Genomic DNA, 25,055 nt, shown 5'->3' on the forward strand with positions numbered 1-25,055 from the left:
CAAACCAGACCAGGTTTCCTTCCAATGGGGTTCTAAACATTGGGACAAATTGAGTGCTGTCAATCTCAGCCTGGATCCTGGGATCCCAGCACGCCCACGTGCTCCTGAACTGGTCCATGCTGTGTGTGTTCAGCACCAGGCATGGAACATACAGCTGGCTGCTGCTCCCAGCCCTCCTGGGACCGTGGGACAGAGGTGCCAGCCCTGGCAGGACCATGGGCAGGGAGGGCTGCTCAGCTCCAGCTGAGGCCAACGGCACAACTTCTGCTGCTCTGCCCCTCACTGGGGCCAAGGAGCACAGCCAGGAGCTGCACTTTGGCTCTGCAGGGCTCAGACCCAGGGAATTTGCCCCCCCACCAGCTGCCCTGCATTGCAGTGAGCACCGCTGTGTCTCTTTGGCATCGTCATCCAGGCTGCAGAGAAACCAAGGCACAGACACTCAGTGTCCTCCTCCAGGAGGGAGCTGCATTCTGCCCGCACTGCCTTTTCCTCTTCCCATGTCTTTTTCCCAGCACAGCCCCTCCCAGCTTTCCCCATCCTTCTGCCCCATTCTCTGCCCCTTGGCTCAGGGCACACGGCCACTCCTGCCGCGGCACCAGACGTCCCAACAGAGATTAAACCACCCCCATAGCTTTAACAAACTGCTGGCATAAAAACAGCAGCCAAAGGCACCCAGGGAGTTACCCTTCAGAGTCAGGGACCCCTTTCTCATTGGAAGTGATGTCTGGACAGACATCACAGGTTTTCCAGTCTCTCCCTCTTTATTGCACGCTAGGATTTGCTTGCAAAGAGCTGCAATGGGTTCTCAAAGCCAAGGCGCCTTGAAGCCAAGCACTGCCTGCTCCCCACCTGAAAAAGCCATCCCTCCCTCTGACCTCATCCCAACCGTTGCCACAACAACCCCTGCTGACGTCACCGGCGCAGTGTTGGGGCTTCAGGTGGGGAAGGAGCAGAACTGAAACCACAGGAGCTCAGCGAGAGCCAGAAAGGAAATGAGGGGAAATGGGGGGGAAGGAAAACTCAGCAACAGCCCGGCAGCAAGACAGGGGATGGCTTCCAGACTGCAGGCCTGGCTGGTCATGGGCCAGCAATGCTGCAGAGCCCCACACCCATCCAAGGTGTGGGGTGGGGCAGGGGAAGCCCCCAGATAAGATTCTCCTGTCGGCTCCACACTGCTCCTCTGCTCCCTTCATGGGGTAGGGCTGCCCTGCTTGCTGAGCAGTGTGCTCCTGGGATGCTGGGCAGGTGTCAGGATAAAGCCCATCTTCTGTTTCATTAAGGTTTTTCACTCCTTCCAAGGGATCTTCTTGCAGAAAATTGTCTGGAATGCCAACAGCATAAGTCTGTCTGTCTGCATGTGAAGGATGGCACCGAGGGAGTCAGGGAACTCCTTAGAAGGAAACCCATCCTCAGATAAATGCAGTTTGACCAGCACTGCAGTTTGGCAGATCCCAAACCAGGCCCAGCACAGCAGGGCACACGACCACATCCCACCCCCCAGCCCTGCATGGCAGAGGGCTTTATCCCATCCTGGAGCCCACAAATCTGCTGCGCTGTTTTGTAGCTCAGCCCAAAGGAAGGGGTTTCAGAGCTCTCAGAAAGTTGGATTTGCAGTTTTAAGAGACTGGAAGAGCTGGGTGAGCTGGTTTGTTGGCAGCACTAAGGGCACCAGAAGAGAGCTGCTCTCCCTCGTAGGCTCACCAAAACCCATCCCAGGAGGGCAGCACACCAGGCACGGGATGCTCGGGCTGAGCTCAAGCAGGAGATGACCCTGCTTGCAGACAGCACAACGGGGCTGAGCATTAGGGCCAGCAAGTCCCAGCAACTCGGATGCAGTTCCTCGGCCCCAAATCTCGAGCCGAAAGCAGCAGCAGCCCCACAAGAGATATCTGCTTTCCCTCTCTCAGTAGCACAGGAGACCCGTCTGAGCCCCACGGACCAGGGGCAGCTGACCGGCCGGAGCAGGGACCCGGCGGCACGGCCGGGCTCGGCACGGAGCGGCTTTCTCCAGCAACAGTCTGGCTCTCTCTGGTGGCTGCTCGGGCCCTGTGCAGCCTCGCTGCTCCTGCCCAACACTCGGCGCCGTGTCCCCCCACCGCAACCCCGTCCCAGCCCTGCGCGATCCCGCGGGTGCGCTCGGCTAGCGCGGACACAGCCCGACCTCCCCGGGTGAGGGAAGTCAGGGATGTGGCTGCCCCCGAAGGACGAGTTGCAGTCCCTCATCCGGAGGGTGCAGCCGCTCCCAGCACTGCTTAGGATCCACCCAAAAAACAACTGCATGCTGCATGGGGTAATGGAAAAATGTGCCACAGAGTGCGAAGTGGAACCACTAAGGGCTCATAGAGCGGTTTGGGTTGGAAGGGACCTTTAAGGCCCGTCTGGTCCCACTTCAATGGGACACTTGCAGCTCGGTTGGTGCAGGGCAGTATGGAACTGAGGACATCCTCAGAGATCCCAGTGTGTGCTGAAGATTTTTTGACAATGACCTGAATGAGGAGCACCTGTGAGGCTGCAGCCCAGCACCATTGCTGTCCACCCATCCCCCCATCCATCCACCCACTTACCTATCCATCCATGCGTCTACCATGCATCTTTCTGTCTGTCCATCTATCTGTCCATCCACCCACCCACCCATCCATCCATCCCTCCATCCATTCATCTGTCTGTACATTCATCTGTCTGTCCAACCATGCACCTACTCATCCACCCACCCATCTATCCACCTGTCTGTCCATCTATCCATCCACCCACCCATCCAGCCACCCATCTACTCATCTGTCTGTCCATCCATCCATCCGTCCATCCACCTGTCTGTCCATTCATCGATCCATTCATCTACCTGTCCGGCCACCCATCTATCCACATGCCTGTCCATCCATCCATCCATCCATCCATCCATCCATCCATCCATCCATCCACCCATCCACCCATCCATCCATCCATCCATCCATCCATCCATCCATCCATCCATCCATCCGTCCATCCAATCACCAACCCATCCAACCACCCATCTCTCCACCTGTCTGTCCATTCATCAATCCACTCATCCACCCGTCCAGCCACCCATCCATTTGTCTGTCCATCCATCCACCCACCCACCCACTCACCCACCCACCCATCCACCCACCCACCCATCCATCCATCCATCCATCCATCCATCCATCCATCCATCCATCCAATCACCCATCTCTCCACCTGTCTGTCCATTCATCAATCCACTCATCCACCCGTCCAGCCACCCATCCATTTGTCTGTCCATCCATCCACCCACCCACCCACTCACCCACCCACCCATCCACCCACCCATCCATCCATCCATCCATCCATCCATCCATCCATCCATCCATCCATCCAATCACCCATCCATCCACCCATCTCTCCACCTGTCTGTCCATTCTTCGATCCACCCACCCACCCATCCTTCCATCCCTCCATCCACCCACCCATCCTTCCATCCATCCCTCCATCCATCCATCCATCCATCCATCCATCCATCCATCCATCCATCCATCCATCCCTCCATCCATCCCTCCATCCATCCATCCATCCATCCTCCCACCCACCCCAGCCCCATAGCAGAGCCCAGTCGCAGCTCATCACAGCCCTGCAGCCCCTCTCCCTCCTGCCCTGCACCCACCAGCAGTGCTGACACTGCTCTGTTTGGTGGGTGGCTCACATGCTGTAATTAAGAGCCCTTCTCTCCCGCCCGCCCGAGCTCCGTCTCCAGCAGCTGTTGTTTAAGCGAAGGAAACCCCTTTTCGTCCTCTCTCTCCTTTATGATGTTTTTTTTTCTCCCTTCTGAACATAAAGGGATGACAGTGCTCCAAGCTGGGGTCTTTTGCATTTCTGAGTTGGTTCTGTTAATTGGAAGGAGGGTTAAGAATCTGCAAGGTCGTTTCAATCTACATCTGACCTTCAGAGTAATCCTCTATGCCAACACCAGAGCATGTCATTAAAATGAGGCCCTCTACCATATCCCGGCATCCCTTTATTCTCTCCTTGTGCACATTAATTGCTCATAAGTTGATTTGATCTCCCTATTCTGCAAGAAGTAAATTGCCCTCTTATTTCGCCATTTTCATCCTGTTTTCTTAATTAGGCCCTTAAAAATCTCTAGGGCCTCAGCCGGGCCGCGGGCCTCATCCTGGGAATAAATTTTGATCTCCACCTGATAAAGAGTGAGCAAACCCAGAGATGGAACAATGTCACCCCCCCCCCCCCCGCTATTCTCCTGACATGAAAAGGCTATCAGTTTTTCTCTGTGTTAATATAGGAAATCATTCACACTTCAGGCGTTGTTCTCTATTTAGTGCTCACGCTCCCCAGATAAATCAGGGTGGGTTTTTTCTTCCAAGTCTCTGAACCCTCCTCTTCCCCCCCTCCAACTCCTCTCTCACTTTTCCCCTTTTCCCTTTAATGAAGTTTCCAAGATCAGCCCCTGTGATTTTCCACCCTGGGAAGTCTATTTTAAGGCAGAATTTCTTTACATTTCTCTTTCCCTGTGTGTGTGTGTGCTTAACCCAGCAGTAGTGGGAGCAGAGGGGACAGCACATCTCACCCACAGGGTCCCCCCACCCAACCCCCATCCACCACCGCACATACCCGCCTTGCCCAAGGGTCTAATTAACCAGCAGAATGCTAATTGGAGGTCCAGCACCCAGCATGCAGCACCCCAAAATCCAACCCTAGGAGAAATGGAGATGTAGCCCCAACACGACTGCAGGAACACAGCTCTGAGTGCCCCCAGGAGGAACAGCCTACACCACGATGCTTGTTGTAAATAAATATATTTTAATGATTCTTCTTCCATTCCAGTTCATTCTTTTATACATTTCTTTATAAAACAGTAGTAAATTTTTTTTTTAATCAGAGCACAGTGCATTAAAAAATAAAACAAACAAACAAACAAAACCTCTGAAAAGATTTAAAAAATAACAATAATCCACAGCTGCTTGCTCACGCACTGGGAGATGCGCCCCAGCAGCAGGAGGGCCTGGCACAACCATCCTGGAGGAACACTGTCCTGTCCTGAAGGACACTGTCTCATCCTGGAGGACATCATGTCATCCTGGAGGACCACTGTCCCATCCTGGAGGACCACTGTTCCATCCTGGAGGACACTGTCTCACCCTGGAGGACACTGTCTCACCCTGGAGGAATGCTGTCCCATCCTGGAGTTCTGTCTTTGCAGGCACTAATGGCAATGATGCCCAAAGGCCTCCAGTGAACACACGGGTTGAAACAGCCCCAACTCCACTGGCCCCTGCCAGCCCTGCTGCCATCTCCCCTCTGCCCCTTCCCTCCTCTCCCCCCACCCTCCACACTTCCCCCCACCCTCCACACCACACAGGCACCTCTCCTGCATTCCTCGGGGGCTGCCTCACGCATCCCTTCCCCACCTCACCCCACTGTTCCCCATCCTCATGGTGGAACAGGGCACACGCTGACCCCCACCCCCACACAGGCTCCTGCTCTCCAACACCCAACCTCCCCCAGCCCCACAGTGCTGCGCTGTGATGGGGCACTGCGGAGGGCTCCTTGCAGCCTTCCCTGGTGCTCCCCTCTGGGCTTCACAGATCAGTGCAGTATTTTTCACTTTTCCCCCTCGCGCCCCTAGTTCCCCCCCCCGCTGCCAGGGAAGCAACGATCCACATCCCACAGCCCCATGGGTGAGGTTGAGAGCACGCTGCCAACAGTGGGACAAGCAGTGATGCTCAGGTTTAGCAATGGGCACAGGCCACCCCTGGCACGGCTGCCATGCTGATGCAGGCAGGACGTCAGCTCTCAGCATGCACCCAAAGAATCAGCATCAAAACCACATGCTGCTCCCCAGCTGAGAGCACAGTGTGGTGTTTCAGGGCAGAGGCACTTCTGTGCGGTGGCTGATGGACACAGTGCTGCTGGACCTCCAGGACACTGAAGCAACAAAATTCCATAGGACATCCTCTCCCATGTCCTGGGAATTTGCCTGCTCTACTGGAGCACTGCTTCTCCCTACTGCCCTGGAGAGGCACTGTCAGGAGGAGCCCAAGCAGGGAGGTGACACTGTGACAAAGCCATCAATGGCACTGCAGGGGAATACTGGGAGGGGGCAGTGAAGCAGAGAGCTGTGAGCATCACACCCAGGACATGGAGCCCACACAGGGAGCACAGCAGGGACACGTTGGGAGGCGAAGCAGCCCGAGATCATGCTGCCTGGCTGGAAAAGCTGCAGCCAGGCCAACGCCACGGCAAGCTGAGAAGGTCGGCTCCAGCTCTGGGCAACAAAAAAGCTTGCAAAAGACATGGTGGTACCCGGCGAGCCTTGAAGCAAGACCCCGTTGCATAGAGAAAATGTACTCCTATGTAGATTCAAGTGCCCAGCAGGACGGGCTCCTCCCCCAGGAGGAAGAGTGCCCTGTGACTTCACTAACCAAACTTGAACGCCCAGTCCTTGCCCCCAGCGTGGGCGCAGCTCCTTGTCACAGCATGTCTGCGTCTTCCATGCTGAAGCTGCTCCGGCGACTGCTGGCCTTGGAGGCCTCGGGGGATACGGCTGAGAACAGGGGGTCGGAGGCCAGGGGCAGCATGGTGTCCTGCAGCAGCATCAAGTCCAGCTCCTTCTTGGATAGGGAAGGGAAGGAAGCGCTGTGGCCGGGTTCCAGGCTGTCCGGGAAGCCCTGGGAGCCGTCGTCAAAGCTCAGGCTGTGGGTAAAGTCCAGTTGGTGGTAAGGAGACTGCGGTGGTGGAGGCAGCACCGGCTGTGACTCAGGGTCCGGGAGGGGCAGCATCCCCTCATCTGCACCGGCCTCTTGCTTGACCACCTGCTGAGCCAGCTCGGCCACGTTGACACCTGAGGGCGAGGAGGTGGGCAGCCCATGCACGCGTGCCTGCATCTCCAGCTCCTGCAACAGAGGACTTCGGTGGGACACGGCATACGGGGACAGAGGATATGGGGATGTGGTGCTTAGGGACACAGCACGCGGGGGACATGGTAGGTGGGCATCCATGGAGGCAGCAGGGAAGGAGGAAGGCACAGAAACTGAAGGCAAAAGAGGACAGAGGGACCGTGGAGCTCTTTGGGAAGGAGCCTACAGAAAAGTCTGGAACAATCCTGCAGAGCAGGACAATGCCCACACCAGCCACCTGGTGACCTGTCAGCCTAAGAGAAGAGAGAGCCTGGCATGCTGACTGAAATGTTTCAGAGGCTGGAGAAAGCAGGAGGGAAGAGCAGAAGGAAACTCACCTGGATACGGAGTAGCAGCTGCTTGTTTGTCATCTCCAGCCGCCGAGAGTGGTTCTCCAGGTCCCGCGATCTCTGCAGGTCCTTCTGCATCCTCTTGATGTAGTCCACAGAAGCTTTCAGGATCGTCCCTTTGTTCCAGCGCACGTCCCTGTGGTGCAGGATGGAAGAAGAGCTTGGCACCTGCAACTGTTTGCTCCCCAAAATAGCACCTCCTGCCACAGGGCGAGGAGCAAGCCCACAGTGCCCGCTGCTATCCCAGCCCCACAGAAACCAGGGATACATACAGGTCATTGGCCTTGGGGATCAGCATCCCCAGCTCCTTGATGCGGTCGTTGATGTTAAACCTTCGCCGCCTCTCGACTGCAGGGCGAGAAGAGAGGAGAGCAGTGAGGAGGTGGGAGCACCTTGACGCCCTCCAGTCCGGCTCCCACCCCAGTCCAGCACCCACCCAACCTTCCCCCCATGCTAATGGGAACAAGAGTAGGGTGCCCTCTGCGCCATGAGTGCTTTGCATAGCTGGGAAGGAAGTGGCTATGGGGGTATCTCCCTAAGAGTGAGATGAGAGATGGGAAGGGGACCCAGCTTGGAGAGAGGAGGAAGGAGGGAGAAGAGTGCCGAGGTCAGAGAGGTAACACCATGCCACCCATGCGCAGCCAGCACCCAACTCACTCAGGTTGTGATTGTCTTTCTTCTGACGCTCCTTTGCCAGGGCTCGGCTCTCAGCATCTGGAATGGAGGCCCACAGTGTCACCCGGAGGGGATGAGGCTGCACCTTGCCCCTTAAGCATCTCCCAGAACCATGCTCTGTGCCCCCATGGACAGGGTAGCCCTGGCCAGTCCCAGTCCTTGCTGCCACCGCACTCCCCACGGTGCTCTGGGGCCAGGGACTAAACCTGGGGCTGGGGACATACCCGGGCATGGGGACATACCCAGGTCTGGGGACGTACCTGTCAGCTCTCTCTTCTGGGTGAGCTCGGCAGGGCAGGAGCTGCTGGTGACACCAACGAGAGAGGCAGTCACCTGGGGGTCCCCACTATAGACATTCATGTGACTGCTGGACATCGGCAGCTGAAAACCAAAGGGACAGGCAGGTAAGTTCCATCCAGAGCCAGGAGACAGACCCAGCTGTGGGATCAGGGTTCAAGCTGAGCTCCTCGGCCTCTGGGACGCAAGTGCGCAGACAAGGCAGCTCTAATTGCCTTCCTCGGCACTTAAAATAGTTATTATCAGAGCAGCAAAGAAAAACAGGACTTCAAAGGGCACAGCTGGTGCCCTCCCACAGCCAGCATCACAAATGGGTCAGACGAATCACAGCTGAGGAGGGCCCAGCAGGATGAGCCCCACATCACAGCACCACCGCTGGACAGACCTGACTAAGGCTGAGACACAGCGAGCTGCAGAGCCCTCCTGACTCTCTAGTATTTTATAAGGGCTGCAAACTGTCATTAAAGAGGAACAGAAGATGAAGAACTGGCTCTGGCAGCTGCAGAAGGGAGATTTCCCGGCCACCCTTCCCAGCACCATGTCAATGGGGCCATCCCACTGCTCCCATCTCTCCTCTGGGGGTGAGCCTGCTCTGGTGCCTGCTGCCCACTGGCACGATAGCAAATGCAGCAGCAGTGCCGAGGGATGTGGGCTGCTCTGTGTGGGTGATTTCCTGCTGGGATGAGAGCAGTCATGAGCTCCAGCACTGCTACAGGATCAGGGCTGGAGGACAGCCACCTCCCTGGACTCACCGTGTTGGGCATGTGGACCTCGGGGTTCATATAGCCCAGAACATCGTCCAGACGCATGATGTCATCGATGACCTCATCAAACTGAAAGGGAAAGGCATCAGGTTGTCAGTGGGCTCCTCTGAGGCAGCTGTGCCCCCAGCAGCCCCTCCTCACCTCCCGCTCAGGGTTGGAGCCAATGTTGAGCATGGCCATGGGGCTGTTGGGCGCGCTGTTGCCCGCCGAGGAGGACATGACGTGGCCGGGCCGGACGCTGGGGGACGCAGCCGGGGGTGGCTTTGGCGAATGGCTGGCAGGGCTGACGTGGGCAGCAAACTTGTTCCCATAGGTCTCAGAGAGATATGCCTGAACCTTCTTGTCCCGTGACTTCTGCAGGTGGTAGGTGGTGGGGTTCTCCAGATAGGACTGCACCTGCGTAGGCACAACCTGTCAGCATCCCCGCACCGCCGGGGGGTCCCCGCATCCCACCCCCCCGGCACCGTACCTTGAGGACTTCTCCAGGCACGGGCGGTGGGGACTGATAGTGGATGGGGGTGTTGATGGCGGGGGTGGAGGCCACCGGCATGCGCTGCTGCTGCATGTAGTTCATCATCAGCTGCTGCTGAGCGCGCTCCCGCTCGGCCTCCTGCTGTGCTTGCTGCTTCATCAGCTCCATCCGCAGCCCAATGCGGGACGCCATGGTGCAGCGGGGCGGTGGGATGCAGGCCAGGCACAGAGGTGACCCTGCAAGGAGGGAGGGAGAAATGCTGTGCATCAGGAACGACAGTAGGGAAATTGAGGCGCAGCGAGGGAGCAGGCATGCCTTGTGTGCTCTGCCTGAGCTGCAGGAGCGGCCCTGCATTCGACTTCACTACGTTGGGGCAACAGAGCCTCCAGTCTGCACGCCGCCATCCGGGCACTGAGCACCGCCTGAATGCAGGTGAGTCAGACCCCAATGACAGACAGCTCTGCCTGCAGCTCCCCGGGCACAGAGAGGGAGGAGGGGACAGGGAACATGTGGACAACCTGGAGGAGATAGAGCACGACGAGTCTCTGCGCCCAAAAGCTCAGATGGGCATCTGCAGGAGCTCGCTCTGAGCCACCAACACTGAAACACAGCACAAAGCAAGAGCAACAAGCCAGATACCAGGAGCAGCCCAAATCAGAACAAGAAAGTGAAGGAGGGCTGGGCAGAGAAGGCAGCGTGGTGCCAGGCACTGCAGCCAGCAGCACGGGAAAACAACGCGGCTTTGTGCAGGGCCGGCACGCGAGCGGGGTGTGGGGAGACACAGCACAGCCCTTGTTCCCCTGTACAAAGGGGATGGCGGCCCGGGGAGAGAAGGAGACAGGGCTGCTGGGACAAGGGGACAGTCGTGGGGTGAGGGGACAGCTGTGGGACGCCCTGTCTGGGGTGCGAAGCGCTGCAAACCATGGTGCCAGGTTGCCACATGGGGCTGAGATGGGGCATGGAGCTGCTGTGCGGGACTGGGCTGTGCAGAGTCCACATCCCCTCTCACAACACATGGAGCACAGCCGGGCATCCAGGCTCTGGTTTACAGCCAGTCAGATCTGGAGGGCTCTGCTGTTTAAATACGATGCGTAATTGCAGACAAAGGGGGCACGGTGGGGACAACACACCAGGGCTTCGGAGAGGCATCTGATACGCAGTGCCACACAATATCCTAAGGGGGAAATTAAATCAAGCCAGCCTGGACAGAAATACGATTACATGGATCAAGAGCCAGCTATTGAACGGCAAGAGGAAGGTAATTAATTAGACATGGTGGCCCATCCGAAGGGGGATGGGAGAAGAGGAGCCTGGGACAGGCATCAGATGGAGCTTCGGAGCGGGAGGACATGGGATGAGCAGCAGTCCCACAGAGGCTGGTGGGAGCCAGAGGGGCCACGGATGGTTTGCAGTAAGCAACATGAGGCAGACGGGACACATCACAGCTCATGCACACGAGGGACACCAAAGCCCCAAATGCTGAACGCAAGGCAAGAAGGAAGGCCTCACAGGGCAGCCAGGACTTCGGGTAAACCATCCAAACAGCCAGAGCTGGAGGGGGAAAAGCACTGGCCCCAGACAATGGTGTTTTCTGGGATGTGTTAGCACCAGGGGATGGACAGATAGGATTTCAAGGGGAATCTTTGGAATCATCTGCCCTATTCCAAGCAAACAGCTTCACATGGACCCAGACCCCAGCAAGCTGCATCCTTGGCTAGGAGTGGAGTGACAGCACAGGGAGGGCAGCAGCAGGAAGGTGACCAACAAATGGCCAGCACCTCTGGCACCAGAAAACACTGTGCTGCCTCGCTCAGGGCACTCTGGGGCTCCCAGGGCACCTCTCAGAAAATGCAGCTGGCACGGCAGGTAGGAGGCTGCCATCCATGGCATGGCACTGCCATCCCACAGCATCACGCATCCCATAGCACTGCTCACCCCACAGCACTGCTCACCCCATGGCACCGCTCCTCCACCCTGCTGGGCTGCAGGACTCCCCCAGCTGCCCCTTTGTAGGCAGTGGGGGCAGTGGGAGTAAAAAGTTCTCCTTGTCCACCTGTGAAAGCCCTGCATCTGTAGAGAATGGGGAAGGTGGTCAGAGTGGGGCTCTGCCCCAGGCAAGCAATAAGGAGAAGGGTGGGAAATTAGGTCAGGTTTAAAATAACCCATTGGGTTCTGCTTGGCTTCACCCCCACAGGGCAGCCGGCAGCTTCTGCTTTCATTCTGAATCAGCCCCAGTGGGAGCCCAGAGTAGGAGGGAGACAGTGGGGTGGGACGGGGACCAGGGCAGCACTGTGGGACTGGCACTGCCCAGCACCCACCCCAGGGACACCTCCCATCCTGGGGACGCATCCTGCCTCAGTTGGACCGTGTCTGGGATTCCTGTTATTCTAGGGAAGGCGAACGGTGTTGGCATCCAGGAAGAAGCGTGCCTGGTGCTTGCCGGCACCGTTCCACTGTCCCAGCCCAGCCCTGCACAGAGGGGATCCCACGGGCACAGTGAGGATGCGTCCCCACGCATGGCGCCGGTGTGCCCAGCTGTAGGACAGCAGGGTGTGTGCAGGCACTGCTCGGGGCAGCGCCCATCGCTCACCAAGCGGAGAGCAGAGCTGGGGATGGAAAGGGGCGGTGGGGGGTACAAAGAGCAGGAGGGATGGAGAGATGGCTGGGAGGAAATATGGGGAGGGCTGGGGGGAACACACTGCCCTGCCAGGTGCACAGCAGAGATGCACCACAGGAGACATAACCTGGGCAGCAAACCCTGCAGAACCACCCCAGGGTTCTCCTCGAGGGACAAGCAGAGCCCCACAACAACAGCACTGCACCCCAACGCCCAAGCAGGGGCAGCGTGCCTTGGCTCCCAGCCCCAAAAGCAGCAGGGCCAGAGCAGGGGGATTTCTCTCCCTCTCGAGCACCTCCAGCACGCTGCAGCTACACGGTTATTTCTGGCCCTTCCTCACTTCTCCTCCAGGGGTGTTATTTCAGCAACCTGCCCCTCCCTCACCCCGGCAGCACTCAGGAATCACTGCGGCCGGAGCTGCCCCGGTGACACCGACCCTGCGGCACCGTGCGCAGCCCCAGCGCTGCCCTTTGGCCCCTCAGTGGGCCGCAAACAACAGCTGATAAAGGAGCCGGCATCGTCTGCTCAGCAACTGCTGTGTGCTCGGCCGTGCCACCCCAGTGCTGCTCCACAACACACAGGGGACACACGCAGCCAGGAGCACCCTGCTCCCAGTGCCACTGCTGCCCCAGTGCACCTTTGGGCTCAGGAGTGCCTGGATGGCAAAGTGAAGCAGCTTAAGAAGCGGGGATTAAAAATAAAATGTGCCATAGGGCAGCTTTCAGATGCAGCCCATGGAAGGATCACGCTGCCCTCTGCAGCAAAGCAGCACCCACACTGCCAGCAGTGCATGCAGCAAGCACAGCATCTCCTCCTCTGCTTGCAGCAGAAAAGTGGAGGAGCAGAGGGAGCATCGCTGCACTGCTGCACCCCTCCACCTCAGCGCAGAGCCTGGCATGCAGGCAGCCCCGGCCCCAGGCAGTGAGGGAAGTGAGCAGCTCCCCAGCCCCAAAGCTGCTCCACTGACAAGCACGAGGGCTGAGAAAAGGAAATGGAGAAGGAAGAAGTGAAAGCAGCTCCGCTTCTTGCTGCGGGTGCCCGCCGAGCCTTCCTTCCTGGTTCTGATTTTTCAGACATGGCGGTGTGGGGCAGACGTGGGGGGCAGCGGGCAAGGAACCCCCCTACACACCCCAGCCTGGCCCCATGGCAGCACTGCGGGCGATGTGGGGGGCACAGCGCCGCTCAGCCCCCACTGGGATGCACCCCGGCGCTCCCTGCTCCCACCCCACGGCTTCGCTCCAGCCTTGTTCTGGGTGCAGAGTGGCAATGATGGCACCCAGCCGACCCCACAGCCGCCAGGGCCAGGCGGGAAGGGGACACGCATTACCTGGGTAGGGGACGATGGGGGGGCTTAGGGGGTCTCCGGGCACCAGGGCTGGCCGGTCACAGCTGCTCCGTGCTCCTCCCTGCCCTGCCCGGCTCCGTGGTTCCTCATTTTTAGGACCCTGCTTTTTTAATGCGGCAGCAGCGCGGGCGGAGGAAGTTGCAAAAAAGGCCCCGGAGCCACTCGCTGTGCTCACTGCCGTGCTGCAGTCAGCAACCCCACCAGGGCAGAGAGGGACAAAAATAGACGCAGCCACCGCTGCCCGCTGCTGGCTCTGCCCCACGCAGCCCCTCGGGTGACATCCCCTCCTGAAAGCATGGGCGCAGGGACAGACGCTGCCGCTGTCCCTCTGAGGGATGGGCACTGGGGGTCCCCCTCCCACCGCTCACTGCACCAGGACGGCCATGCTGCCACCAGCCAGCACGGCGGTGACAAAGCTGGAGGTCAACAAGGACGCACGGGTGATGCCCCACATCCCCTCTTCTGCAAAGCCTCCTGGCACCACCTCCCCTTTGTGCTGACAGCACCCATAGGGCTGCATTCCACCACGCAACCAGCTGCAGCTCCAGCATCCCCATCAGCCCTGTGAAATGCTGCGCACACACCTCCCTGCAGCCCCATGGGTGAGCCCTCGGGGAGACCGTGCCACCTCCATGCCAGGCTGCCAGCAATGCAGGCTGGCACCTGGCTGCTGCCATACAGCTGGGACTGGCCCACTGCCTCCCCTCAACCCAGCTTGGCCATGTGGCTGCTGTTGGGTCGGGTGACACTGGCACCTGGTGGGAGGAAAGTCAGGGGCTTCGTCTTCATCAGCACATGGAGGAGCACCGCTCTGCTCTGTGCACTGCATGTCCTGGGATCGGGTCTGGAGGTGAGGTTGGCACTCTCCATGCTTGGAGACACCCAGCGCTCAAACCACACTCAGCCCTAAGCACACTGATGGAGTACCAACACAGCTCCGCTCGAGGCTGAACCAAAGGTCCCGTGTCCCACCCACCCCTCGAGGTTGAGAATGGGAGGTAAGAAGGGGGAGCAGCGCCGTCCCCAGAGCACAGCAGTGCCCTCAGAGATGGAGCAGCAGGTGGACGGCGGAGCCCCGGCCCCAGCATGCAGCCCTGAAAGGGAGAAGGCGAAGGGGGGAACTTGGCACATCGCACCCGGAGTCAGTTGACAACACCAGCGAGCAACTGAGTCACCAGCACTGTTTTTAGCCCCGGCATTTCAGCAATGTGGACCACGGCGCTGTTAACAGGCGCGTGGGTCAGAGGCCAAATGTTTTCCCTTCCATGCGTTAAATGCTGCTCTTGGAAGCAGCCCAGATATTTAGTGCAGTAAAAACATTAACGGAGCTGTGGGTGACAGCGGCACTCCAGGAGCCCTCACCCCAGCGAGGAGCTGTCATGGACCAAAAAGCATCACTGTTTGAGCCAGGGCTGCGCATCCCTCATCACAGCAAGGCTGAGGTGGCACCAAGGGCACCCACAGGAGCTGCGTTCCCACCTGTACATGCAGTTAACCTCCATGGGGTTAACAATAAGGCCCTGCTCCTTCACCCCAAAAGGTGCGAGGTGGCACCAGGACAGTGGTTGGCACAATGGAACCATCTCCGCAGGCACTGCTGGGACCTCACCACTGTCTCCAAAGCAGAGCCAAAGCTGCAGGAGTGCAGCACTGATTGAAACATCACTGTCCGACTGACCGCCGCGGGAATTCACAGCCCGCCCGCGCACAGCCTGAGCCGACAAGTTCCTGCCCTCTCCTCCCATCCCATCCGAGCGGGGAGGCAATTAAAAATAAAAGCATTAACGGGCAGAAGGACATTCCTAGGGTGAGGATGAGCCAACAGCAGTGCCTGGCACCACCTGGGCTGAGTGATCCATCTGCAGCGGAGAGGGGAGAGCAGAGTGACCTTGGGGAGGCCCTGCGGTGGGGGGGAGGACAAGGAGGAACTGTGCTGCAAAAAGCAGAGCGGAGCCCATCCTGGGGGGCCCTACACAACCGCAGGGAGCTGCTGCCTTGGGGTTTCTTGGTAAAGTGCATCGATAAGCAATAAGGGAACCTGGCAGCACAGCGCTGTCCCCAGTTCCACACCTCGGGGTGCACGCAGAGCAGACACGACGCACCACCTCCCCAAACCCCACATTGCAGGCTGCCCCGAGCCCACCGCAGTGCCAGGAAAGGGGTGACCGCACCTTCAGTGCCCCCCAGGCACTGCCAGCCCACCGTCACCCCCAGTCCTTCCCACCCCCCCTCCCGGCTCCAGGAGGAACATTTATAAATACGCCACGTCCCGCCTGGAGCCGCGTCCCGGAGCCTCATGTAACCAAACCGGCCGCCCCACGCCGCGGCCGCCCCAGCCCAGAGCTGCAGCTGTTCTCCAGCCCCAGCAATAAACACGACAGGGACAGGCTGTGCCACGTCCTGCCCAGGGCCCGGGGCTCTCCCTGCCGCCAGCCCCACTCGCACCCCCTCACCGCAGCAGGGATGTGGGTCCCACGTGCTCTGCAAAGATCACACGCGGAGCCCCGCAGTGAAGGCAGCCCCGTCCTGCAGCAGTGCGGCTGGGAGCGCTTTCTCAGCCCCACACCACAGTCACACCGGTTTGGGCACGGAGCAGCTGAGAGGCGCTGCCCCAGCAGGCTGGGTTTATCAGGGTGAGATCTTCGCCTGCGGCGGGAGCGGGGAGCTGCAGCCGTGGCCTGGAGCGGGGAGCAGAGCGGTGCCAGCTGCGTCGGGTGCTGCCGGGACCAACCTGACCCCATGCTGTGAGCCATAAGCAGGGCACACAGCCCATTGCGCTCTCTTCACCCCTTGCCGTTCCTCCTCGGCCTCTGTCAAAGCCACCATCCCCTGCAGACAGCCCATCCCCGAGCATCCGACATCAGGAACAGCGCCCGCTCCATGGGCCCCCGCTCCAATGCTGCTCCACCGCCCGGCTGTGCATTCTGGCACCTGAGAGGCAGCGCAGCAGCTGCACAAACTGCACCTGAGGCTCAGCCCCGTGCCAAGAGGGGAATTTACAACCGAGGTGTCCCCAGCACAGTGCTGCAGCAGGATGGGGAGAGGAGCGGGGCAAGGGGAGAGGGCACAACCAGCAGGAAGAGCGCTTCTTCACTGCCTTCGGCTCCACAGCTGTTCATGCAAGAAGTAAATCACTTTCATTCATGTCATGCATGCAGGAAAAAAGGGCGACGTAGGTGCCTTTCAGGTTTATCCAGTGAGAAAGTTGCACTGATTTAACTATAAGAGATCTCAGGCTGCGGGACGTGGGGAGGGAAAACACCCCGGTGAGTGGGGTGACGCAGCTCGGGCCCAGGTGGCACAGCGAAGGCTGTCAGACCAGCAAGGGAATGCAGATGTGTCACTGACAGCTGTTGCTGGATGCTCCATGCCAGGATGCACACTGCCAGCCCCCAACGCAAACAGAGGGGGGGACAATGCAACCACCACGGGTCAGCATCACAGCACCACGACCACAGGGCTCCCCAGGGGACAACACCCACATGAGGACAGAGATGCACACACCAAGACCTCCGAGAGCTGTGGGGCGGGCACTGCTGCCTGCAGTGCACCTGTATTTTTGGGGGGTTTATCCCCGCCGTGCCCTCCCCAGCCCCAGAGGTGCCCCGCTGAGATGTGTCACTGCTCTGCACACCTGAGGTCCCCCCTCTGTGCTGAGAGCACCACTAAGGAAACCTCAGCACAGCAGAGGACACGCGCCAGCAGCTCACAGCACAGAAAGGAAAGAACACACTGGCAGTGCAACCATGCCCCAAAACACCCGGATATGGGGTCACCCCACCCCGACCCACCCCAAGCAGTTTCCTCCTGATAAGGGCGGGAAGCGATGGCGGCATCCCTCCAAAAACAGCGGGGTCAGCACGTGCTGCTCACTGCCACACGGTGATCCGAGCCCCACTGCACAGCCCACCCCCTGCCCCCGAGCTCTGTGCAGTCCCACCCCACAGAGCTCAGCGCAGCCCCCTCCCAGAGATCAGCACAGTGGGTCTCCTCCCCCATCCCCAAGCTCAGCACAATGCGTGTCCCCCCCATAGCTCAGCATAGGGTCCCACTCCCAGAACTCCATATAGTGGGTCCCCCCCATAGCTCAGCACAGTGTGCCCCTCCCCCCCCCAAGAACTCAGCACAGGGTCCATCCCCCCATTACAGTTCAGCACAAGGTGCCCCCCCTCCCAAAGCTCAGCATAGGGTCCCAACCCCCGGATAGCTCAGCATGCGCCCCCCCCGGGAGCTCAGCACAGCGCATCCCATTCCTCACAACTCAGCTCACTGCCCCCCCCGGAGCTCAGCACAGTTTCCCAGTTCAGTTCATGCTCACTCCCCCCATCCCCCCCAACCGCGCGGCCCCGCAGCGGAGCAGCCGTGCGTGCAGCCGTGCAGCCGTGCAGCCATGGCAGGGGAGAGCGAAACGAGAGGGGGCGAAAGGGCGGGGTGGGGGGGAACCCTCCCAAAAAAATCCTCCGTGCAAACAGCCCGTTTCCCAGGGCAGGGAACGGCGCCCCGCAGCGCTTCCCGCAGCCCCGCCCGTCCGGCCCCGCACGGCGTTATTTATGTATGTCGGTACAGCTCGACAATAACCGCCACATTTTCGCCTTTTTTCTTCATTATTTTTTTTTTTTAAACCGAGGAAATTCCCCCCCCCCCACCCCCCCTCCTGACTCAGCGGGGCTGTCGCAATCCTCCCCGCTCCGCAATTCACCCGCGAATACAACGGAGGGGACCGCAGCCCCCCGTGTGTGTGTACCCCCACCCCCCCATAAAGCGCTGTGACCCCGGGGGGGGCCGCCCTCTGCCCCTCTCCCCCCCCCCCATCATCCCGGGAGGGCTTCGACCCCCAAAACTGCGAGCGGTCCCGTGAGGGGGGGCACCGCGGGCCGAGTATCTGTGCCTCAGTTTCCCTATGTGTGTGTATGGGGCGGGGGGGGAGGGGGCACCGCCGTGCACGGAGCGCAACGCCTCCCCCCCACCCCCCATTAAAACTAAAGCGATGGTGCGGCACCGCGAGAGCGTTATGGAAACGGCGGCTGCTCCCCCGTTGTTATTTAGAGAGGAAAAAGGGGGGGTGGGGTGGGGTGAAAAATAAACATAAAAAATAAATACTCTCTCTCTCTGTATATATAAGCAAACCGAGAGGAAACAAACCAGAACAAGTTCTCTCCCGTGCTGGGAAGAACAGCCCCCCCCCCATCGCCCCCTCCCGCTCCCCAGCCCCGCAACTCACCCCGCGGCTGCGGGCGGAGGGAACGCGGAACCCCGCGGGGCGGCAGCGCGGGGCGGCCCGGCCCGGCTCTGCTCGGATCTGCTCGGCTCTGCCCGGCCCGGCCCGGCCCCACTGCCGGCCGCGGCCTCCGCTGCTCCCGTGCCAAAGGAGGGCAGCACTGCCCGCCCGGCCCGGCCCGGCCCGGCTCAGCACGGCCCGCACCGCAGCACGCCGGGATCTGTAGTCCGGAGCGGGGCAGCGCTGCCTGCCGGGACTTGGAGTCCCCGCCTCGGCCACGGCGGCGGCGTCTTGTGCGTGATTTCCTGCCGAACGTCTGGTTTCCAGGCGGCCCGCTCCTTGCACCAGGGTTGTGCAGCTCTTTGCAAAGCACCATGCATTTCCTTCCGCCAGCTCTTTGCCCCAGGATTGTGCAGCTCCTTGCACAGTACCGTGCAGCTCCCTGCACTAGGATTGCTCAGCTCCTTGCACCGCTGCTTATTGCTTATTGGGGGTTAGCAGTGAGACACAGAGGATCGGCAGTGTGTCCCTGCCTGAGGCTCGGGGCTGTTTGGGACCCTCGGGGAGGAGATGCCCCAGCACTGCAGACCTTCGGTGTGAGATGAGCTGTGCAGGTGCTCTGCAGCAGGGAGCAGGGACGTCCCAGCGCTGCCAGCACCTCCCAGCCCACAGCCAGGAGTTCCCTAGGCATAGACCAGTTTGCAAGGAGCAGATTGAAGGGAAGGTGACACAGTGCAGCAGCTTGTCACCATCTGACCAGGATATGGGTGTTGGACCCTTTGGTGCTGCATCCCCTGTGCATCCCTTGCATGAAGGCTCTGACCTCTCCCAGCCCACGACACACAACATATTTCATCCAATTCCCACTGCACTGCTGGCATGAACCAGTTTTTAGCTGCCCAATTGCAACCACTCAACCATCTCCAAAAGAAAAAAAGACCCTTTGATTCACTGCAGCTCCAAATCACACCAGGGATGCTCAGGTCGTGCATTTGGTGCATTAGAGATGTGTTCCTGTGGTGACGGTCCCCACGTCCCCAGCAGCCCGGAAGAGTGGTGCACAATTATTTCTTCTTTTTGGGATGAGGCAGGAGGGGCTGTGCTGCTCTCCCAGAGCTCTGTGCTGTGTTGCAAGGAGCAATGCCCTACCCCTCCTGCTCTGCCTGATCCCCGCATTGCTGCGCTCGGGCTGCGCCAATACTTTTGCACAAAGCACGGAGGAGCTGCTGTCCTTTCTCAGGTGAGATGACAGAACTACTGAGAGACCTGAGAAGGAATCCCAGTCATAAAGAGCTTCTAAGAAACCATGCTTAGGGCTCCTGTGCTGCGGGATCTGCGGGAGGAGAGATGGCTTTTGGGGAACCCCTCAGGGAATTCCTCTCCTCAGAGCTGTGCTTGGGGTGTAACAGCAACACCACGGGTATCTGAGGGTCCCTCAAGCAGGGGCTGGATGGTGGGACACCCTTGCAGCAGGAGGGGCTGAGACATGCGAGCCGTCAGCTTGCGCTCTGCCACTGCCAAACAAACTCAGCTCAGAGAGCGCTGAGGCTCTGCAGTTTATTTGCAACAGGAGACTGAGAGCACAGCCTTACACAGAAACCTCGGAGAGACAGAGAGCACGTAAAAGAATATAAAGGCCCATAGGAAACCCACAGCAAGGCTCGCTCAGAGCAGAGGGGGCTGCATTTTGCTGCCCCACTCCTCTACACTGACTTGGCGAAGCCGATGCGGTTGTACGCCATGTCGAAGATGCTGTAATATTCCTTGAGGAAGACGTCACCCAGAATCCAGAGCGGCTGCCCGTTCTGGGATGGCAGGTAGGTGACTTCTATCCCAACGGTGCAGTACCCATTGTTCTGTAAGGGGAAACAATGGGGAGTCAGAGCCTGGGGAAGCACCCGAACCCTGCAGCTGTGCAGGGAGGGGAGCATCGCTGTTCACCCAGGAGCACCGGCCTCTCTGCTGGACCCCTGGGATCCAGAAGGGTAATACCTACTTTGAGGACGTAAGCAGAGGGGGTCAGTGGGAGCTGCACCCCGTTGATGATGAAGGAGATGGTAGGCAAGCTGTGGACCACATTGCAGTCAACTGCGTACTGTGGAGAGAGGGTGATGGGGAGATTATGGCTGGAGCAGCATGGGGAGCAGCACTGGCTGTGAGGCACGACACTTCCTGAGGCCCCAGCTGTGCCACATCACGTCCCTGCTTCACTCACAGCACTGCGCCCTGCAGACACCATCTGAGTTTTGCAGGATTTGTCAGGGCTCGTGGCTCAGTTACAAACCTCTGACCCCAAATACCTCCCTTACCCCATAGCTGGTCTCCTGGGCACCCACAGCCTTCAGGAGTCTGCTCAGGTACTGCTGGGGCACAGTGAGCAGGAACGTGCCTGTATCCACGATGGCCTGGCAGCCCTGGCTGCACCAGCCCATCACCGACTGTCCGATAGCAAACCTGAGTACAGAAAGGCGCTGGACGTCACTCTGAGCCCCCACTGGGCACAGAACCCACCTTGTCCAGGTCTTGGAGGCCAGAACCTGAGGCTGCACACAGCTCCATCAGGGATGGATGCAACTCACTCATCGATCGCCACCTGCCAGTAAAGCTCCTGGGTCACCGGTGCCCACACGATGTCCCCAGTGAACAGCCGAGAGTCCACTCCTCCCAGCACAAGCTCTCCTCCATAGTTGTAGGTGGGATTGCTGCAAGAACAACACAGTTAGAGCAGCAGGGAACCTGCATGGGGACAGCCAGAGGGACAGGTGGGCTTTACCGAGAAAAGTAGAAGCTGAAGATGGGCTGTTTGAGCTGGTTCTGCTGCAGCATGCCCTGCAGGGGGGTGGGCGCCCCTCCAACCGCGAGCGCAGGGTAAGCCATCCCCATGATCCCATCAAATTGGGCGTAGTAGAACGGCTGGGTGGGCTCATCCCGGCTTAGCCCAAACTCCTGGTTTCTGACTGAGATGGTCTGGATCTGGAGGGAGACGGAGCACTGTGTCAGCTTGTGCACTTGTGCAAAGAGTGCAAAGCCAAGGAAGGTGAAATCGAAGAGTGCAAAATAGAAGGGTGCAAACCCAAAGATTGCAAATGAAGAGTGCAAAGCCAAAGAGTGAAAAACCAGAGTACAAAGCCAAAGAGCACCCTACAAGGTTGTAGCTGGTGAAAACATCCCTGGATGCCTGGCAAAACTATCGGCAGTCATGCAAACAAAGCCAAAAATCCAGCCGGGTAACCAAAGGGAGCAATGATCACTTTGCATAGTTTCTGCCCATCTCAGGACCTGGTTTGTACCATGCTATCTGCACAAGAGCTGCCCCCCATAGCCCCCAGCCTGTCCCCCCCAGTGGTGCACCCACCCGCAGTGTGTCGTAGCCCAGCACCACTGTCAGCGTCCCACTGCCGTAGGACAGCGTAACTTTCTGCCCGTTGTTGATGAAAGTGGAGGATGCTCTGGGTTTGAACTTGGCGTGGTTTCCTGCAGGAGAGACGAAGCAATAGAGCAGCTGGGGGTGCTGTTGCTGTGGGGCTCACAGCTGCTCGGGGGGACAGATGGAGAGGGGCTGCGGGGCACCCACCACATGCCGGCATGTTGCAGAGCGTGGAGGGCACCCACAGGTTGGAGGAGCCGGTGTCGAAGAGCACCAGGAAGTTCTGCGGGGGGGTCCCGATGCTGATCTCCCCGAAGTAGGAGGACTGCGGACAAGAGCTGGGTTATGTCCATGGGATGGGGCTCACCTCCACCTCCTCACTGTGCGCCACGTCCCGGCACCTTGCAGCAATGCTGGGGATCCCCTCACTCTTACAGTGATAAGATGGGAAAGGGGCTGAGCGATCTACTCCCAAATGAAGTGCTACTAGATATTGCGTCCCATATAGAAAACCACAGCTTTTCAGGCAGCTGGGGGAAAGCTTTGCTAAACTCTGACACAAGAGCTTAAAAAAAGTCTGTTCCACTCTCGGAGGCTCAGAGCAAACAGATTGCTCTGACAGCAGGAGGGGAGCAGGGGGAGCAGTGAGAGAACTCACATCCAGGTGGGAGGCCATCGGCTCATACACAACGTTGTTCTTGCTGAAGTTATATTTCTTAACTGGATCGTGCTTAATTTTCTTCAGGTATTCCTCCAGCACTCCTGCCTCCCTCATTTTCTCCCGTATGGACTTGCCTTTCTTCAACTTGATCCTGTGCAGAAGGGGTGGAGGGGAGAAAAACAAAAAGCAAACCAAGGAAAGCAGGAAATGAGGTGATTTGGGCATTTTCAGATGTCCTCTCCTTTAGGTTCTCTTGCATCCTGCCTTGCTGCGAGTCATCTGCACAGCATCTCTGGGCCAAGGGCACAGCCCGGGCTGCTGCTGGCATGGCCACGGTGGGTTCTGGAGATGCACGTGGCCAGGTGCACTGAGAACACCACATCCCCGAGCAGTGCCCCAGGTGCAGCACACACATGTGATGAACGCAGCCGGTCTCTGCTCCCCGAGCTCCCCCCAGCCCTGTGCTGCTCCAGCACACCCACCTCACCATCCCCTCTGTGAGCTGCAGGCACAGCACGGCCAGCACGAGGCACTTCATGGTGCGGCTGGTGGCCATGGTGCACCCGTCTGGAGAGCACAGCACCAGGCTGAGCCGCCTGGCCTGCCTGCCTTTATACTGGCACGCACTGACCGCCTTATCTGCGTGCCTCTGTTTTCCATTACCGCCGTGTGTAACCCTGGCTTGAAGGGTTTCTTTGTATTTTGGACCACGAGGAACTTGAGAAGTTTTTGTCGTTGGTGGGGCACCCGGATGAGAACAGAGCACCTCGCACCTTCCACAGCCAAATCAAAGTGCGGCCACTCGATAAGGGCTGCCCTTATCACAGCAGGGAGAGGAGTTATCACACTGCCAGCACGCTGCACTGCTATCTGGATCCTTCAAATCGCTTCAACCTTTCCCAAAACAAAGGCTCTCACAGCTCATGGCGCGGGATGGAAACTGGCTTGCAGGAGGACCCAGTGCTGTGAGGCCTGAAGGAGAAATGGGCGCCGAGGCTGAGACTGAAAAAACCCTTCCTTGCTTGGTGCCATTGCTGCAGACGTGCCTGCAGCACCTGCCCAGCAGCCATTCATAGAAGACCTGGGGTCAGAAGGGAAGATCCCTGAGTTCCAACCCCTGTCCCACCCCACAGCACCCTCCACCCATGGGAGCTCATTGCTGCCCCAGTAGCTGCTGCCTGCCTGGCACTGCTATCACTGTGCTCATCCCACACTGGTGCTTTGCACATCTTATGCTCCCTTGGGAGTGCCAGGAAGTGTGTGTCCTTTGCTGGATACTGAGTATAATAAAGCAATTATCTTGTTTGCTAGCAGGATTGATAGAAAGATCAACTTATTAAGATTGGATAAAAGGCAAATTCTGGCTGAAAGCAAAGAACAGTTATCAAAACGTCAACATACTGCGTGTTATCTGCAGGTCCCCACGGGGACTCAGCCTTGCCAAAAGACAAAGGAATAAGATGCCCTCTATAGCACATGCAAACATGCTGCTTTTGTTTCCTTTTGACCCCCCAAAAGTTAAACAGCATCTGTTTGCTAAGGCACTTAGTCCAACAGGAGTTGGGGAATTCCAGTCTCTGCCATCAAAGATGGCGCATCCTTGTAGGGGCAGAGCTCACCTGCACTGCTGGGCATGGGCACGTGTTGGGGCTGGGCTCTGGGCACGTCCTGCTCCTCCTGTTGCACCAACAGACCAAGCAGCTCTTGGGAGAGCACTGCACCAGGCTGCAAATGGCTCTGAAGTGGAGCCCAGCCTCTGCCTTGAGCAGAGGCATTCCCAAAGACATCGCAGTCACCTCGGATTTCTTGGTCTGCTCTAGGCTTTGTCCTACTCGTGGCAAAAAGCACGGAGAGGTGACTGGTCCCAGTGCCGGGGCAACCGGCCACCCCCTCTCCTGGACCTGTTGGACACAAGATATTGTGATATAATCTCAGCAAATGGGAGCACGGAACAAAGGGAGCATGAGCACAGGGCTGCTCAAACAAGCACTGCGCCAGCTGGAACCTCTCCCGAAGGCGCAGACACTGAGCAGAGATCTGGGCAAAGCCCGCCTTCCACATCCCATGGGCTTGTGCTGGGAAATGTGTAACCAGAGAGAGCAGGGATATCAGACCTGTGGAATGAGGAACGATCGAGCGTTTGGAGCCTGAGATGTTTGCCTAGCACCTTGCTGCTTCCAAGCATTATTTTAGCTACACAACACCCTTGTGTGTGGTTGAATGTTGAGTTTGCTCCTGCTATAAATGGACTACCTGCAGCAAGCCTGGCTATGTCCTCTGCTGTTACCCCCTCACTTTTATTATGTTTTGAAAAGGGAATATTTTCAGCCTCATTTGGTTTCATTTGTACCAAAAAAGAAAAAAAAAAAAAGGAACATATACATTGTGAAATAAAAAAAAAA

At 58.6% G+C, this 25,055-nt stretch overlaps 2 protein-coding genes across 4 annotated transcripts; both read right to left on the bottom strand.

Annotated features, from left to right (window-relative positions):
• Window positions 1-4,771: 4,771 nt before the first annotated feature.
• On the bottom strand, window positions 4,772-18,870 carry TFEB (transcription factor EB). Of its 2 annotated transcripts, none has more exons than XM_085210376.1 (9): window positions 18,629-18,870; window positions 9,443-9,681; window positions 9,115-9,369; window positions 8,962-9,042; window positions 8,173-8,293; window positions 7,895-7,951; window positions 7,510-7,585; window positions 7,226-7,373; window positions 4,772-6,884 (listed from the first exon to the last, which is right to left on the bottom strand). In XM_085210376.1, exons 2-9 carry the CDS (start codon window positions 9,635-9,637, stop codon window positions 6,462-6,464), a joined length of 1,356 nt encoding a protein of 451 aa, XP_085066502.1. In that variant the 5' UTR covers window positions 9,638-9,681; window positions 18,629-18,870; the 3' UTR covers window positions 4,772-6,461. The 2 variants fall into 2 exon arrangements, with proteins under 2 accessions (XP_085066502.1, XP_085066503.1); XM_085210377.1 differs by lacking the exon at window positions 18,629-18,870 and adding an exon at window positions 9,785-9,864 and having other exon boundaries at window positions 9,443-9,686.
• Window positions 18,871-20,199: 1,329 nt separating this feature from the next.
• On the bottom strand, window positions 20,200-24,931 carry LOC100546064 (pepsin B-like). 2 transcript variants are annotated; one of them, XM_085210456.1, is made up of 10 exons: window positions 24,450-24,931; window positions 24,273-24,330; window positions 22,651-22,804; window positions 22,200-22,317; window positions 21,981-22,099; window positions 21,399-21,598; window positions 21,205-21,327; window positions 20,935-21,079; window positions 20,622-20,720; window positions 20,200-20,481 (listed from the first exon to the last, which is right to left on the bottom strand). In XM_085210456.1, the coding sequence occupies exons 1-10, from the start codon at window positions 24,712-24,714 to the stop codon at window positions 20,329-20,331; spliced, it is 1,434 nt and encodes a 477-aa protein (XP_085066582.1). In that variant the 5' UTR covers window positions 24,715-24,931; the 3' UTR covers window positions 20,200-20,328. The 2 variants fall into 2 exon arrangements, with proteins under 2 accessions (XP_085066582.1, XP_010722700.1); XM_010724398.3 differs by lacking the exons at window positions 24,273-24,330; window positions 24,450-24,931 and adding an exon at window positions 23,136-23,506.
• Window positions 24,932-25,055: the final 124 nt, after the last annotated feature.

Source organism: Meleagris gallopavo, chromosome 28 (genome assembly GCF_905368555.1).
Source record: "Meleagris gallopavo chromosome 28, MGAL_WU_HG_1.1, whole genome shotgun sequence".
NCBI lineage: Eukaryota > Metazoa > Chordata > Aves > Galliformes > Phasianidae > Meleagris > Meleagris gallopavo.

Excerpts from the sequence above, each read along its gene's own strand:
- TFEB (XM_085210377.1), bottom strand. The coding sequence starts at position 9,849 with ATGGCGGCGTGCAGACTGGAGGCTCTGTTGCCCCAACGTAGTGAAGTC. Across the intron at positions 9,687-9,784 it reads GTCGAATGCAGGGCCGCTCC|TGCAGGGTCACCTCTGTGCC; the intron begins TGCAGCTCAGGC and ends TCCCTCCCTCCT. Across the intron at positions 7,952-8,172 it reads CCAGAAGAGAGAGCTGACAG|ATGCTGAGAGCCGAGCCCTG; the intron begins GTACGTCCCCAG and ends CCTCCATTCCAG.
- LOC100546064 (XM_085210456.1), bottom strand. The coding sequence starts at position 24,714 with ATGTGGAAGGCGGGCTTTGCCCAGATCTCTGCTCAGTGTCTGCGCCTT. Across the intron at positions 22,100-22,199 it reads CTGCAACATGCCGGCATGTG|GAAACCACGCCAAGTTCAAA; the intron begins GTGGGTGCCCCG and ends TCTCTCCTGCAG. Across the intron at positions 21,080-21,204 it reads TGGCAGGTGGCGATCGATGA|GTTTGCTATCGGACAGTCGG; the intron begins GTGAGTTGCATC and ends TTCTGTACTCAG.